Genomic DNA, 17,500 nt, shown 5'->3' with positions numbered 1-17,500 from the left:
TTGATAACAACATGATGCATGTTTAATAACAACATGGTGTAAGTTCAATTATAATACAGTGCATGTTTGATAACAACATGATGCATGTTTAATAACAACATGGTGTAAGTTCCATTATAAGACAGTGCATGTTTGATAACAACATGATGCATGTTTAATAACAACATGGTGTAAGTTCAATTATAAGACAGTGCATGTTTGATAACAACATGATGCATGTTTAATAACAACATGGTGTATGTTCAATTATAAGACAGTGCATGTTTGATAACAACATGATGCATGTTTAATAACAACATGGTGTATGTTCAATTATAATACAGTGCATGTTTAATAACAACATTTACATGCTTCATAACAACAAAGTGTATGTTTAATAATAACTTAGTGCATGTTTAATAACAACATAGTGTATGTTTCATAATAACAAAGCGCATGTTTAATAACAAAAATGTGTATGTTTGGTAACAATATGGTGTATGTTTAATAAGATACTAATAGACAGGGGCACCATTACACTCCACATGAAAAAATTCAGAATATAACACTTTATTTTTTTACATAAAGAAAGGATTGTTGTTAGCACTATATTCTTAAGTAGAAGTTCACCTACAAACACATCTCTGTTGCAAGTACACACACACATACACACACACACACACACATACACACCAATACACACACACACACACACACGCACACACAAGACATACACAGAGACACACAAGACCACATAATCTTAACACAGCTAAATCTAAAAACATGATACTAATAAAACAGACATCACAATCCACAAAAAGATAATTAAAATAAAACAAAGAATAGAAGGGTGCAAATAAAAGGTAGACACAATTCAAAACAAAGACACTGAGCATCAGAATCAAAATAAAGTAAATTACACAACAACAACAACAGCAGCAACAACATAAAGAAAAAAGTACAAGTATGATAGAATTAATTCTTAAATGATAATAACATCATATGGATTTCTTATTGTGTGGGATCTAAGACAAAGAACAGATTCAAAATAAAGTGAAATATACAACCAAAAAAATATATATGTTGGAAAAAAATATATGATAATATCACAAAGACAAAGAACAACAGATTCCAAACAAAGCAAAATAAATCACCAAACATACACACATGTAAAATTATTTTTTCAATGATAACAATCTGATATTGATGTCATACATTTTTCAGCGACCGGTGGGTTATGGAGGCAATAACATACCAAGCATGCACACTCCCAAAAACGGAGTACGGCTGCCTGCATGGCTGGGTAAATAAACAAATCACTCATACAAGTAAAACATCTCTTTGAGTGTGTGTGTGTAAAAATGTGTGTGTACGTGTGTGTGTGTGTGTGTGTGTGTGTTTGTGTGTTCATGTGTGTGTGTGCGCGCACGCACACGCACATGTGACAGAAACCTAACTGAATGACACAAGAAACGAATGATGAGCACCAAATGGCAGCTGACAGTCGGCTCTACCCACATAGGCAACCTGTCATGCAAATAACTCCATGTTGGTAAAGCGCTTAGAGTTTGGTCTCCGACTGAAGATCGGCACTATATAAGTATCATTATCACCATTATCATAATCATACCGTGTAGGAACCACCTCTCAGACGATCGGAATCCTTCTCCCTCACGGCATATTCCAGATCCTCGCACTTTTTCTTATACTGCAAAAGCTGGAGACAGACACATTGCCCACATGGCGTCACTTTAACTGATGAACCAAACAAACAAGGGAAGCAAAAACAGGAGTTTGAATCATACTCCATGTTTGGTGATACATACTTACCATGTCAAACTGATGCAAACTAGGCCTGTCACACACAGACACACACACACACACACACACACACACACACACACACACCATACACACATACTGTACACCCTCCCCCAACATACACCCCCCCCCGAACCAACTCTTTTCCCCACAACACACACTTCACCCGCCCAACCACAACCATTCCAACACATGGGCATGTTTTCCCTGCTCAAACACACACACACACACACACACACACACACACACACAACTTGGACTGAGTTTCTGCACGCACACAAGCACACATGCACTCACACACGTGCACACACACACACACCTTAGACTGCAGTTTCCGCATGCACACACACACACACACACACACACAGAGCAGCAGCAGCAGCAGCAGCACTCGCACACACAAGCACAAGCACACGCCTTTGACTTAAGTTTCTGCATGTAAGCACTCACACACACACACACACACACACACACACACACACACACACACACACACTCACTCACTCACACACACACACACACACACACACACACACACACACACACACACACCTTGGACTGCAGCTTCTGCACCAGTTGTGCCTGACGTTGCTGACCCTCCTGGTACGACATCAGTTTTCTCTTGTAGCTGGAGTGCTCCTCCTCCAACTTCCGGCGCAGTTCTAGGTTCTGCTGCACCAAGGAGCGGGAGGTGCTCGCGTCCTCTACCAGTGCACCTGCACCGCTGTTTGGAGTACTCCTCCCGTTGGTGGCGCTTGTTTGGTAAGGGCTGTCCCGCTGTGAATGTACAGTGTGTAACATTTTATGTTATTTGTTATGATAATGATGATGATGATGATGATGCCAATGATTCAACCATAACAAAATTAACAGAACAACAAAAATTTTATTATAAAAAAATTAGTCAGATACAAACAACCATGCATTCTTTCATACACACAACTAAGATAACTTAAAATGAAAGAAAGAAAGTAAAAAAAGAAAGAATGAATGCATATATAAATGAATGGATGAGTGAACGAACGAACAAATGAACGAATAAAGAAATGAATCAATGAATGGATCCATGAATGAATAAACGACAAAGAGATAACAAGAACCAACAAAATGAAAAACTCAGCAAAAAGATTAGCTGCCAATCACAACCATACCCCCAAAACATGAAACCTGCTGACATCAAAATACCTCAACTACAAACCTATCCAGCCATCACCATAACCCAGCATTAGGGATTAACATAATTTTTCTTTTGTTTTTAAAAGTTCCATAAAAACCAGAAAAAATCTGTATATACCCATTACACAATAGCAGCATACAAGGCAAACCCATGCATTGAATCAAGAGGATCACAGATAAAAAAAACAGTCCCTGAACATCAGTGACGACATGTTAATGAACGGCCGATTGGAATCTACACCAGTGAAAAGGGTATGTGATTTCATGACAAAGAAATGAGCTTACTCCAATAGGATTTTTTTTACTGCAAAAAAAAAAAGGGGGGGGGGGGGGGTTATATTCTCAACAAATGATCAAAGCAGAGAACTTAAGACACAGCAGGTGCATGTGAAAGCCTGACGTTCTTTTTTTTTCCTTTTTTTTTTTAATTAACACCTCTCTCTCTCTCTCTCCCTTTCTCTATGAGTGTGTCTCTGTCTCTCTTTTTTTTCTCAGGTATATATGTGAAAGCATGACAGATCTTGTTCTTTTTTATCTCTCTCTCTCTCTCTCTCTCTCTCTCTCTCCCAGGTTTCCAGGTTTACACATAAATGCAAGACTGATCTTAATCTTGATTCTCTCTCTCTCCCTCTCTCTCTCTCTCTCTCTCTTCCTGTGTGTGTGTGTGTGTGTGTGTGTGTGTGTGTGTGTGTTCTAATTTCCCATGATCATTGCTTACTAGTACCCTTTCTTTTTATGGTATATTCATCTGCTCAGTGTTTATTTATTCTCTCCCTCCCCCTGTCTGTCTGTCAGTCGGTTAGTCTGTCTCTCTGAGTCCAGGTTATCTTCCATAATCATTCCTAACTGGCTGCCCTTTAATGTGTATATTTATCTGCTACAACCAATCAATGTTTATATCAGTCCAGGTTATTTTCCATAATCATTCCTAACTGGCTGCCCTTTAAATGGTATATTTATCTGCTAATACCAATTAATGTTTACATAAGTCCCTTTTATTTTCCATAATTATTCCTAACTGGCTGCCATTTAAATAGAATATTTATCTGCTACTAAGTACTATCAATAAATGTTTATGTAAGTCCAGGTTATCTTCCATAATCACTAACTGACTGCCCTTTAATTAAAGGTATATTTATCTGCTACTATCAATCAATGTTTATATAAGTCCAGGTTATTTTCCATAATCATTCCTAACTGGCCGCCCTTTTGTAATGGTATGTTTATCAAGTATCAATCAATCTTCTTCTTCTTCTGCGTTCACTCGTATGTACACGAGTGGGCTTTTACATGTATGACCGTTTTTACCCCGCCATGTAGGCAGCCATACTCCGTTTTCGGGGGTGTGCATGCTGGGTATGTTCTTGTTTCCATAACCCACCGAACGCTGACATGGATTACAGGATCTTTAACGTGAGTATTTGATCTTCTGCTTGCATATACACACGAAGGGTGTTCAGGCACTAGCAGGTCTGCACATATGTTGACCTGGGAGATCGTAAAAATCTCCACCCTTTACCCACCAGGCGCCGTCACTGTGATTCGAACCCGGGACACTCAGATTGACAGTCCAACGCTTTAACCACTCAGCTATTGCGCCCGTCTATCAATCAATCAATCAATGTTTATATAAGTTGGTGAAGGGGACCTGGCTTGTTTCCTCACCTATTTGTAAATGGATTGCTGATACTCCAGGTAAGGAGAGAAGACAAGACAGCTATTGTTTGTGTGCAAAGTCTGTCCGGAACCAGGTCTCTTGGGTGTGGTGTGTGGTTTTCTGTTGTGTGTAGACTGTGAGAGGGTTATGAGAAATCTGGGGGAAATGGATCACTGGGGTTGTGTGCTGCCATGTGTGTGTGTGTGTGTGTGTGTGTGTGTGTGTGTGTGTGTGTGTGTGTTCTGTGTATAAGCATGAGTGTGTGTGTGTGTGTGTGTGTGTGTGTGTGTGTGTGTGTGTGTGTGTGTGTGTGTGTGTGTTCTGTGTACAAGCACAAGTGTGTGTGTGTGTGTGTGTGTGTGTGTGTGTGTCTGTGTGTGTCTGTGTCTGTATACAGGTATATTTGTATGCATGTCTGAGTCTCTGTGAACATGTGTGTGCGTGAGTGTGTGTGTGTGTGTGTGTGTGTGTGTGTGTGTGTGTGTGTGTGTGTATCTGTGTCTCTGTGAACATGTGTGTGTGTGTGTGTGTGTGTGTGTGTGTGTGTGTTTTCTGTGTACAAGCATTAGTGTGTGTCTGAGTCTGTGTCTGTCTGAGTCTGTGTCCGTCTGTGTCTGTGTGTGTCTGTGTCTGTATACATGTATATTTGTATGCATGTCTGTGTCTCTATGAACATGTGTGTGTGTGCGTGCATGCGTGCGTGTGTGTGTGTGTGTGTCTGTGTGTCTGTCTGCCCGTCCGCATGTGTGTGTGTGTCTGTGTCTCTGTGTGTTTATGTGTGTGACTGAACATGGATACGTGGGATTAAAGTGATAACAAGTGAAGAGAGCTATTGTGCATGCTGTTTGTGAAGTAGAACAGTATGTCTTGGTTGGTGCGTTTATGTTGTCTACACTGTAAGAGGGGTATGAGAAATGGGGGAATGAATGATTGGGGTTGACTGCTACAATATACATGTTAAAATGCTGAATGTGTATGTGTGTGTGTGTGTGTGTGTGTGTGTGTGTGTGTGTGTGTTTCTGTGTGTACATGTGCATATGTGCATGTGTGCATGATTGAAAAAAAACCCACACAATCTTTGTTGAACACAAAAAGAGTAAAAATTAAGAGTACATATGTGTACATGCATGTTCTTGAAGCTTGATAAACAGACAGACAGACATTCAGACACACAAATAGACAGACCGACAGATAAAAAGACAGACCGGATTTACAGACCTGAAAAGAGAAGGTTGTGCAAATTACACAAACAAACACTTAACTCCATTCATCCACACAATCCGGCAGTCTATGGAATTACTGCACGAAACTCTATCCCCCAGCCATAAAAAATCACAGCAGGGGGTTTGTTGAAGAGAAACTGGAGAGAGTTGTTCTGACATCTATTCAGAAATGTAAAAATAAATAAATAAATAAATAAAAATTCAAAAAAGAAATGGAGAGAACAAGAACCAGTGGGCATGTTTTCCTGTTGTGATACTGCTTGGCATTCTGCTGCTCAATAATTTGTACTGTGTCACGCTCTGTTGTGTTGCATTGTGTTGCATTGATTTGCACTGTATTGCATTGTACTGCATTATACTGTCATTGCTTTTTGTCAAAATAGATTTCTTTGTGTGAAGTTTTGGCTAAACAGATTTCTTTGTGTGAAGTTTTGGCAAAACAGAAAACACATTTCTTTGTGTGAAGTTTTGGCAAAACAGATTTCTTTGTGTGAAGTTTTGGCAAAACAGAAAACAGATTTCTTTGTGTGAAGTTTTGGCAAAACAGAAAACAGATTTCTTTGTGTGAAGTTTTGGCAACGTGTCACGCTGAGCTGCACCACCTTGTCTTGTTTTGTTTTGTTTTGCTTTGTTTTGTTTTGTTTTTGTTGTTACTGTTGTTATTGCAGGTGTATTTGTTTTACTACCAAAGTAGATTTTTCTAAACAGTTCTGCCAGGCCAGGACTGCCTTTAGCAGTCTTTATCAGGATACAGAAAGGGTGTGAGTTTCTCTGTCAGCTGTAGACATACTCAAACCATTTTTATTGCAGACTGTTCCAAGTTTTAAAGGGGAAGAAAAGAAATAATGAATGTCATGTGCCAGAGGAAAAAGAACTAATGAAACAGAAGAGTGCTTATCTGCCTTATCTGCCATACTTTGAATCCTGTGCCTTAACTATTTCTTAACATCTTATCTGATATTTGGTTTTACTGTTTTTGTTTTTTTCTAATCTGAGCTGTTTTCTGCTCACTGCGTGTGTCTATGGTTAATCATTTTGAGACATGACTGCATGTGAATGGGTGGTTGTGAGTGAAGAGAAATGTGATATACAAATGCCATTAATTTTTCTAAATCTAAACAAATGATGTATACTTATGTGTTTGTGCACAAATCTGATTACACTGATTGACAATAAAAACATGTTATTTCTCAGAGTGTTGTTCAAAATGTACTGAGCTGAGGGGCGGAATGAACTTCATCAACATGCCTGAAGAGGGTAGCATGCACACACACACGCACACACACACACACATACACACACACACACACACACACACACACACACATGCTAATATATATATATATACACACTCTTCCTGATCTCTGCAAGTCTCCCCATTCACCCCCACCCTTACTCCTCCCCATGCTCCATTCCAAACAAACAACCCACAAAGTCCCTGGGAAAACTACGAGCATTTTCAACAACAACACACACACACACACACACACACGCACACACACACACACATTCGCACACACACCACCACGGGGGAGAGAACAAAATGCATGACTTTCCACCTGACAGACCAGCAATTAGCCAGAAGGACTGACTACAGCTCTGAGACAGATTAACAATCAGAAACACCTGAACTAGAAGTATGGTGTATTGTTTGCAGCAAAAGCTGTACATTTTTCCATGTTCACTGGGGAAACTTCAAACATTATCAATTACACTTTTACTTGACCGTAATTCTTTTATATTCATTGTGAAAACTTTTAAAACCAATGAAATTGTCAATTCATGTTTTATTTTACAATGTGATTTTTTAAAGTCCCAATTAAACTTTCAAAACACAGCAAAGTAATTCATAATCTTTACAACAATCTTCAATTATAATTGCAATGTTAAATTTTGTAATTTTGAAGTATTTTCTTTTTAAATGTTACTGCTTTTCATGCTTTTTATGTGAATGAAATGTGTGACAAAGAAGAAAACTTTTTTTTAATGTTGTGCTTTGGGCAGGCTATTGTCACAGAAAATTCCAATTGTGGCAATATTTTCCACTTAGACACTTATGCATATCAATATACACATCAATACATAAGTTACAGATTTTGTTTGATGGTTTTTGCACATATACATGTATCACAATCCACATTTTCATATTACACATTTTGTTTGGCGCCAGATCAACGCTGAAAGCAGGATGAAAATAAAAATATTCAAAATCAAATCCTCCATGTGCATAACATACACATTTTACAAAGACAATCAAACTACACCATTCACAACCGCTAGTCCTGTTTGTATAATACCCTTACACAGTCTACAAAAAAAGAAAGAAAAAGTAAACCGCACCTTTTGCAATGAGTATTGGTAGTCCTATGTGTACAAACTACAATATACTTCTGCATTTTTCAAAAGAAATGAAAATAGCCCACCACAGACACAACCACAGTTCGAGTTCCTCTAACTTCACATTTTACAAGGAAAATTAAAACTACACCTTTTGGAACTAGCATGTCACCATAGACACAACAATAAAGCGCTAATCTTCCTCTAAACTGACACTTCACAAAGAAAATTAAAACTACACCTTCTGGAACTAGCATCCTACCACAGACACAACCATGCAGAGCAAATCTTCCTGACTTGACACTTTAAAAAGAAAATTAAAATTACACTTTTTGGAAATAGCAGCACACCATAGACACAACTCCAAAGAGTTAATCTTCCCTGGCTTTTTCTCAGCATGGGGGTTGCACAAACATCAACAGCAAGGAGAACCATTGGCACTGAACCATTCCACTTACTGTGTGTGGTGTGGGGGGGCAAATAACGTCAATGAGGAGGAGGATCAACAGTCGTCCAATGAACACAACAGTTTGAGCATTAACAGCTTCAGTGAAGCAGTAGCACTAATGGTGCTCTGCGCAAGATCTGCTGGGAAAGCTAGTTTTCTTTCGCAAAATAATAAAAATGGAAGCAAAATGTCAAACATCACCATGACACCTGCTGTCACAGAATGTGTGAACTAATCCTGTGCTTTCTTTATAACTTTCAAAGTTTTCTAGGCTGAATATGGTTTTGTCAATCTGTTGTTGTTGCAGAAAAAAAGAGAGGAAAAAACAAAAAACTGAAGGGCGCTCCACTGTGGCAAAACACTCTCCATGTGAAGAACACAGAGAAATCTGTTGTGACAAAGAATACAATAAAATACAATACAATACAATACAACACAGTACTACCTGTGAAGAACACAGAGAAATCTGTTTTGACAATACAATACAATACAATACTACCTGTGAAGAACAGAAAAATCTGTTGTGACCAAATAACAATACAATACAATACAATACAGTGCAATACAATACAATGCAATACAACACAGCACAATACAATACAGTGCAACACAATACAGAACAATGCAATACAATACAGTACAATACAATACAGTACAATACAACCCAACTCAACTCAACCCAACCCAACCCAACACATCATTACAATTTCAAATTCATTACATACAGCACTCACCCGTTCACTGAGCGCGTTGTACTTGATGCTCAGCTCATCGCGCTCCGCTCTGGATGCCGAAAGCAGTTCTTCCATGCGACTCAGCTCTGAGTTCAGTCTGCGGTTCTGCTCCTGAAGATCCATGGTCACTCTTCTCTCTGGAGAGGATGGTGAAGGAAAGGAACCGCTTGGCCCGGTCTGTGCGTTGTGTGGAAGAAAGATGAGGAGGCTTGTGCTATCTCATCAGGCTGGGGGTACACACCTTTTTGGTGTTCGAGTCTTCCCCAGTTTCTTGCACCTGTGAAGAAAACAAAATAAAATAACTTTGTTATTTGTTGTTGTTTTTGTTGTGTTTTTTGGTTGTTGTTTTTATTTTAACCAGGTGACTTTTGGGGGGACATGGGGGGTGGGAGTAAGGGGGCATGGGGAGAGATTACTTTGGCTAACTGCCTGACTTTAACCCCTTGACTTCTGCAGATAAGCATGCCTCCTCACTGAGTTTGTGGTCGTGGATGGAGAGAGGTCTGAGTACACACCGGTCAGATCAGGGATACCACAGGGTTCAGTACTAGGTCCTTGCTCATCAGTGACCTAGCATCCTAAGTGACATCTCCTGTCCACCTCTTTTGCTGCTGACACAGTCCTTTACAGATACATCACTGCTGTCAGCAACCAACGACACCATGCAAGCTGACCTCATGAGACTTGTGGACTGGGAGGAAGAATGAGAAATGCACTTCCATCCTGAAAAGTGCAGTGTCCTGAAGTGCACCACAAGGAAAAACAACAGCCCTCGTCAGTACCACCTGCACGGTCACCTACTGGAACTTGTGACGTCAACCAAATTTCTCTGTGCCACACTCCAGTCAAATCTCCACTTTACCAAATATACTGACAGCATGGTGACTTAGGCAAATAGGATACTTGGCTTCCTGCAAGGAAACCTGAGGAAGATAACTAAAATCAAGACAATCTCCTTCAAGTCCATAATACGCCTTTTCCTTGAATATGCGAGTGCTGCATGGGACCCCAGTGCAAAGAAAGAAGTGGAAAAGACAGAAGCAGATGAACAGAGAGCAGCTTGGTTTCTTCTCAATAACCAGCGCCACTGTGCAACTGCAAGCACTGCAGTGGAAAACCCAGGAACACCATAGGAGGAGGACCAGACTGTCCATGCTTTTCAAGATCAACAGAGGACTAGCAAAAGTGAAGTGCCCACACTTCCACCACCAGCAGCAACATGTTAGATGATCCCACACGCAATTAACCTTTGACAAGACTCCCTGTGGAGCAGACATTAAGCTGAACACCTTCATCCCACGGACAATACTTAACTCAGACCTCCGGCCCAGGAGACTGTCGATGCCCTAACCCTTGACACATTTGTTCAAAAGGTGTCAATCTGCTGACCCACTGTCCCCTGACAAATCCACATTCCGCACTATCCCCCCCCTCCCACCCCCTCTCTCTCTCTCTCTCTTTAATCCAGCAGCCGACACCCACTGCCAAAATGCTGATAATGGTCAATGTTTTGACCCTGAGCATGAAATGGAAGAAGAGGGCTTTCACCTAACTGAGATAACAATGAAGATTACAAGTCAGGATGCAATCACCTCTTCTTCTTTGGATCTGTTGGGTCAAAAGCTCCTTACATAATGGAGAAAATTAAGCAGCAGTTGTAGTAATTACTAGTAGTACTAGTAGTTGTATCATCATTGATCATCATCATCATTCAAGGCCAATAAAAACATTATCTGCTTGTCGTCTTATGCCGCCAAGATTTGGACATTACCTTTGCGGTTTTCTTTCCATTAGCAACCCAATGATAAAGAAATCCACCATTTTCAATGATTGTTACGTCTTAATTAAAATAACTTTCGATTTTCATCTATGACTTCCTCCACAAAAAGTGGGTTCCATTCTGCACAAACAAAAACTTCACGATGTTTCATTTTCCGAGCGATCCCTGAACTTTTTTTCTTTTTTTTTTTAACTAGATCTAACTCAACAAACTGTTAATTTTCACTAACAAAACTTTTCACCGTTAATTTTTCATGTTGTCGTCTGGCGTCTTTGATGGAGTTGGTTTTGTTTCCGGTGCGGCACGAGCTGTTCAACTGTGTTAAAACGAGGCTTTAATTGCCGACGGCCTTCTTTGAAACTGACAAGTGAAGCTGTCATAGAGACGATGACATCATCGACGCTCCCATCAAAAACTCGATCGGACGTAAGGGCGCTTCGCCAGCAAACTGCCCAGCGTTGGTGCTCAGTCTATTTTAAATCATTTGTTGTTGTTAGTTTTTGCCTCAACTCCAAAGGAAATAAACAATATCGTCGTATTCATCAGTAGCAGGGGTACAGCAAACAAACAAAACAAACAACAAAAATCGGTGGTAATGACTTTGATGTAGATATCTAGATTCAGAGGTTAACTCACTCAGTACGGCCAGTCCTCTCTTCTCCTCTACACAGACCCCTCGGATGTCCAGTGGGTGTCTGAATGACCCAACCTTTAGCTTCCGTCATCAGAACTGTGGTATTCTTTGTCAACATTCACCTCTTCAGTATAAGAGCGTTCCGCTTGCAATATTTTGATGATGGTTCGTATGGAGAGAGTTAAACAAGAATAAATATTGCCGATTCACGTGCGGGGGTATTCTTCTATCCTTCTTGGCAGAACTCTAGTTGTGTTGGGAGGGGAAGAGGCGAGGGGGGTTTGTGGGGGGATGGGGGGGGGATACACAACAGCAACAAAACTACACCTTATAATGATAATGATGATTGTAATGATGATGTTCATGATCAAGTCAGTCGTTACTGCATGGATATGTCGATTCTGTTTCTCCTCGCCCCCCCCCCCCCCCCCCCTTCAGATCCCTTTTGTCCGTTTTTATTCCCCCTCGATCTTCTTCCTTCTATCTTTCTGTTTTCAGATCTCTCTTCCCATTTGTCCTTTTCTTTTCAGTTCCCTTTTGTCCGTTTTTTTGTTTGCTTTTTTTCCCCTTCTTCCTTCTTTCTTTCTTTTTTCAAATCCCTTTTCCCATTTGTCCTTTTTTTCAGATCCCTTTTGTGCGTTCTGGGGTTTGTTTGGGGTGTGTTTTTTCCCAGTCAATACGAACATAGAATCAATTGCACACACAGCCGAAATGTTCCATAGTATCAATCAATTATTCACATCGGCATAGGCTTCGATTTCCATGACATACAAAACTGCAGTTGCCTGAATAAACTTGCATTGGTTCAAGTTCGGTATCGATTGGGAGTTTGACAAGGGAAATCAGTGGAAGTGAAACCGTTATTTGGGTGGGTGGGTGGGAGGGGTTGCGAGAAGGAAGGGGAGGGGTCTGTGTATCTCTGTGTGTGTGTGTGTGTGCGCGCGCGCGCGCGAGCGAGCGTGGGTGCGTGTAGCTGGTGTATGTGTGGGTGTATGTGCGTGCGTGTGTGTGTGTCAGTGTGTGCGCGAGCGCGTGCGTGCGTGCGTGTGTGTGTCTGTATGTGTGCGTGTCTATTGATCTGGTCAGAACACACACACGCGCGCACGCACACACACACACACACACACACACACACACACCTTATCTAATTGAAACAAGTCTATCCGATTCAGTTTTTGCTTTCACGGAAGTTATCATACTTCTGTATCTCGTGTGTACACATGATTTACATTTTTAACGCTTTACCCTAGTCACAACACACAGGAAGGTAGGTATAATAACACGTTCAGATATCTACTCATTCCTATCTGGGGTGAATTGAATTGCATTGCGTTATATTGCATTGCATTGTAGTGCACTGTAGTGTAGTGTATTGTATTCTGTTGTATTGCGTTGCTTACGCTGAATTGTAGTGCATTGTACTGTACTGCACTGTACTGTACTGTTTGCCACATTTTGTTTTTCTGTGTAAAATTCTTGTCATTGCTCTTCCCGGGGTGAGTGCTTCGCTACTGTGCAGAGCGACCCGTATTTATTTTTTATTTATAAAATTATTTATTTCAAGATCAGCACTTGGGCTGTATGTACATACAGTCGTCACCAAACAGCGCGAACCCCCACCCACCCACCCCCAACACAAGCACACAACCACCAACACTGAAACAACACTGCTGCTAAAGTGAGGTAAGGGAGGAGAGGGGGAGGGTGGCAAGTCACGTCTTGCTTTTAACTAACAGCCTGTCTAGTTGATGGCCCCATTGATAACACTGGCTTGTGAACAATAGCCACTTACCTCGTATCAGGGGGAACACCGCTTCTGTCAGACACATCGAGAGAACGGTATGCAAAAGTGGAGGGCCCGGAGGAGGGGGCGCGGGGGGAGGGGGGGAAGGGGCGGGGGGAGGGTGTAGGGGGCGCGGAGCAGGTAAGAGAGAGAGAGGGGGGGGGGGGAGGCGCTGACAGAGAGAAGGAGATTGAATAGAAAGGTGAGACGAGGAAGTGAAAGAGAGAGGGGGAGGGGGAGAAAGTAAGAGAGAGATGGGGGAGAAGTGAGAAAGAGAGTGGGGGGAAGAAGTGAGAGAGAGGGGGGTGAGAGGGAGAGAGAGGGGGGAAGGAGTAAGAGAGAGAGACGGGGAGTGGGAGGTGAGAGAGAAAGTGAGAGGGAGAGAAGAGGAGGGAGAAGTGAAAGAGACAGGGAGAAGAAGAGAGAGAGGGGGGGAAAGAAGTGAGAGAGAGAGAGGGAAGTGAAAGAAGGAGACGAGAGAGAGTGAGAGAGAGAGAAGTGAGACACAGAGAGAGAGGGGGAGAAGTGAGAGAGAGAGGGGGGGGGGGCAGAGAGAGAGGGAGGGAGGAAGAGAGAGAGACGGAGGGAGAAGAGAGAGAGAGAGGACAGAGAGGGGATGAAGAAGTGAGACAGAGATAGGGAGAAATGAGAGAGAATGGGAGAAATAAGAGGTGGGGTGAGTGAGAGATAGAAAGAGTGGGGGGGATGAGAGAGAGAAGTGAGGGAGACAGACGGGGAGGGGAGAGAGAGAGAGAGAGAGAGAGAGAGAGAGAGAGAGAGAGAGAGAGAGAGAGAGAAGGGTGGAGAAAGAGACATGGAGAAGGAAATGAGTACTGAGCGGAGGAAAGAAAAGACAGGGGAAAAACACACATTTTGTTTTCTGGGTGCTGTGGCCCAAACAAAACTGGAAGATTTAGAAATCGCGAGCATATTCCATCATGACATACCAGCACACACACACACACACACACACACACACACACACACACACACACACACACACACACACAACACACACACACACACACACACACACACACACACGCACGCACGTACACACACACAACACACACACACACACACACACACACACACACACACACAGCAGTGTGCCTATCACCGCACATGATCGCGATCCGGTCACTCTGTCCATTAACATTCATCACTCTGTCCATTAACATTCATCAGGTCTGGGCATGACAAAACCCATTACTGCCTTCGACCGCGCATGATTTAAATTGTACCTTTCAGGCCCAGCTTACTTCTGTCTGGGATCAGATTCTCTCTCTCTCTCTCTCTCTCTCTCTCTCTCTCTCTCCCTCTCTCTCTCTCTCTCTCTCTCTCTCTCCCCACCCCCCTTTATTACTTTTATAATGATGATGATTATCATTATCATTAGTAGTCGTAGTAGTAGTAGTAGCAGTAGTAGAAGTATTTAACTTCATTATTATTGTTTTGTCCTATCGTTATTGTTTTTGCTGTCACAAGGACAGATTGGAAGACTGGGCAATGCCTAAAATCTTCATCCTTGAGTAATAAAGTTTTTGAATCTCTCTCTCTCTCTCTCTCTCTCTCTCTCTCTCTCTCTCTCTCTCTCTCTCTCTCTCTCTCTCTCTTCCGCATTCCCCACATTCCGTTGATGGAGGAATGAAAGAGCGTGGAGGAAGAGGAGGAGGAAAAGAAGAAGAAGAAGTAGTAGCAGAAGTAGAGGGGTGAAGGAGAAGCAGGTGGAGGAGAAGAAGAAGAAGAAGAAGAAGAAGAAGAAGAAGAAGAAGAAGAAGAAGAAGAAGAAGAAGAGCAACAACAACAACAACAACAACAACAACAACAAATACGAATAAAAAGAGCGACAACAACAACAACTTCACAATCCACACTCAAAAACAGCATTACACACAACGAAACCGCATACCCCACCCTTCTTACAAACTCATAATCAACTTTTCTCACATGCAGCTCAATCTCGTCAAATAAAAAAAAAGTATTGAAAACAAGGAACACTACCACTTTTAGGGTCTCTTGCAAAGTAAGCATCAACATAACACTGAACAGTAGGGTGCATTCATAAGCCATGTTCGCACATCACACACAGACACGCATACTCACACACAACAACAACAACAACAACAACAACACACACACACACACACACACACACACACACACACACACACACACACACACACAAGCGCCCCGCTCCTCCCCCCCCCCCCCACCCCCCCACGCGCATTCACACACTCATATCCACACACACACATACCCATTCACACAAGCACACACACCCTGTAACAATTCACCCTCCTCCTCCCCCCTCACCCCCTCCTCCCCCATCCCACCGTCCCCACCCCCCTCCCCACACCCACACACAAAAAACAAAACAAAACCTCAGCCGAGCACACACAAAAAACAAAAAAAAAACCAACAAAACTTTCAAAGTCACGTTTGCAAAGCTTCTACTTGCCGACTAAAGCCTTCATCAAAAGCCCATATTCCCTCTCTATGAGTACTAAACCACCCACACTTGCTAAAAGGGAAAAAAATGAACTCCTGCACAATATCAAACATTCAAAGTACCTTCTTACCTGAGCGTCGGACTTTGAAGAGGTGAGCCGTTAGACCACTACAACACATATACACACAACACACTCTCACTGATTCAATATATTAGAGAGGAGAGCAGTTAAAATACGATTAAACATACACACACCACACACACGCACTCTCTCAGTAACCCGGAGAAAGGCTATTTTATACATACCGGCGAAATTCAAAAGACCTTTTCGGCGCAGGTGTTCGTAACTTGTCATACGCACTCCCTCAAAGACTAGCCCACACACACACACGACAACTAAGCGAGTCAGATGACAGACAACCAGCCCGCACACCCGCCGACTAAGTGTGTGTGGGGGGAGGAAGACGAAAAGACAACAAACACCATAGGAACAACATATAAGCCGCAATGTTTGGTCATTCAACGATACTTCTTTCCGCTGGTCAGACTTCAGACTTCACAATAACTCGATGGACACACCAGTTCGGGTGGTGTTCCCTTGTCAATTTTACACCCCCGGAGAGAAAAGACAAGAAAAAAATCCTAAATTATTAAATCATCGTCACAACGCCACTGCACAACGAGGGAAATTAAGCAAGCTGAGAACAACATATGTGTTGTAAATGCAAGTCAAGGGCTTTTTTTTTTTCCCTTGAATTTTTACCCCTTTTTTCAATTTAGGTAACTTCTTACTTCTTTTTTTCTACTCTCCATTCAGGACTTGGACTAATCAATAACATTCCCCAATTCAGTTTCCAGAATTTACGTCCTAAAAGGTTAGAAATAATGCATGCAAATCATAAACTAATCAAGGGAATCGTATTAACGATCGAGGTTCATTCATCCTGTTCGAAATCACAGATTAATGAATTCAATTAAAGTGATAACCTCACATTATTAGGCTGATATTTTTCGATTAGATAATAACCTCACATTATTATGTATCATTCTGAATTATGACCTAGTAAAATATTCGTACAGAAGGCCAAAAACGTGTGTACACAAATATATACTACAATTATCTGTCAAAATGACAATTCTTCAGAAAGCTTGCAAATATTTGACTAATACAGAAACAAAAGCGTATGCATACGTCATTCACACACACGCGCGCGCGCGAGCACGCGCGCACTAGAGAGAGAATGAGAGATGGGTAAACGCGAACACGCACGTACGCATGTACAGAGAGAGGGGGAGAGAGAGAGAGAGAAACAGTGGCAGAAAGACAGACAGACGGACAGACAGACAGAAACAGACAGAGACAAAGATAGAAACAGCCACAAAGACAAACAATAAGGTGAAACACAGACAGGGCAACCCATTAAAGACACACGAAAACAATGTTGTTTATGTGGAATCAAACCTTTCATCTTTGTT

General features: G+C 41.8%; 1 protein-coding gene across 3 annotated transcripts in view; it reads right to left on the bottom strand.

Annotated features, from left to right (window-relative positions):
* Positions 1 to 17,500, bottom strand: part of LOC143301725 (uncharacterized) — an 87,924-nt gene that overhangs the window by 51,682 nt on the left and 18,742 nt on the right. Inside the window, exons 1-4 of one of the 3 annotated variants that reach the window (XM_076616112.1) lie at positions 16,331 to 16,544; positions 9,367 to 9,652; positions 2,353 to 2,577; positions 1,610 to 1,696 (exon numbers count right to left, since the gene is read on the bottom strand). In XM_076616112.1, coding sequence (XP_076472227.1) covers positions 1,610 to 1,696; positions 2,353 to 2,577; positions 9,367 to 9,498 — 444 coding nt within the window. In that variant the 5' untranslated portion in view covers positions 9,499 to 9,652; positions 16,331 to 16,544. Of the gene's footprint in view, positions 1 to 1,609; positions 1,697 to 2,352; positions 2,578 to 9,366; positions 9,653 to 16,330; positions 16,545 to 17,500 lie in introns of those variants that run through there. The other 2 variants (XM_076616111.1, XM_076616113.1) reach the window with 2 other exon arrangements.

This window comes from Babylonia areolata, chromosome 28 (genome assembly GCF_041734735.1).
Source record: "Babylonia areolata isolate BAREFJ2019XMU chromosome 28, ASM4173473v1, whole genome shotgun sequence".
NCBI lineage: Eukaryota > Metazoa > Mollusca > Gastropoda > Neogastropoda > Buccinidae > Babylonia > Babylonia areolata.
Note: the sequence above shows the minus strand (reverse complement) of the source record. Positions and strands in the feature narration are given on the sequence as shown.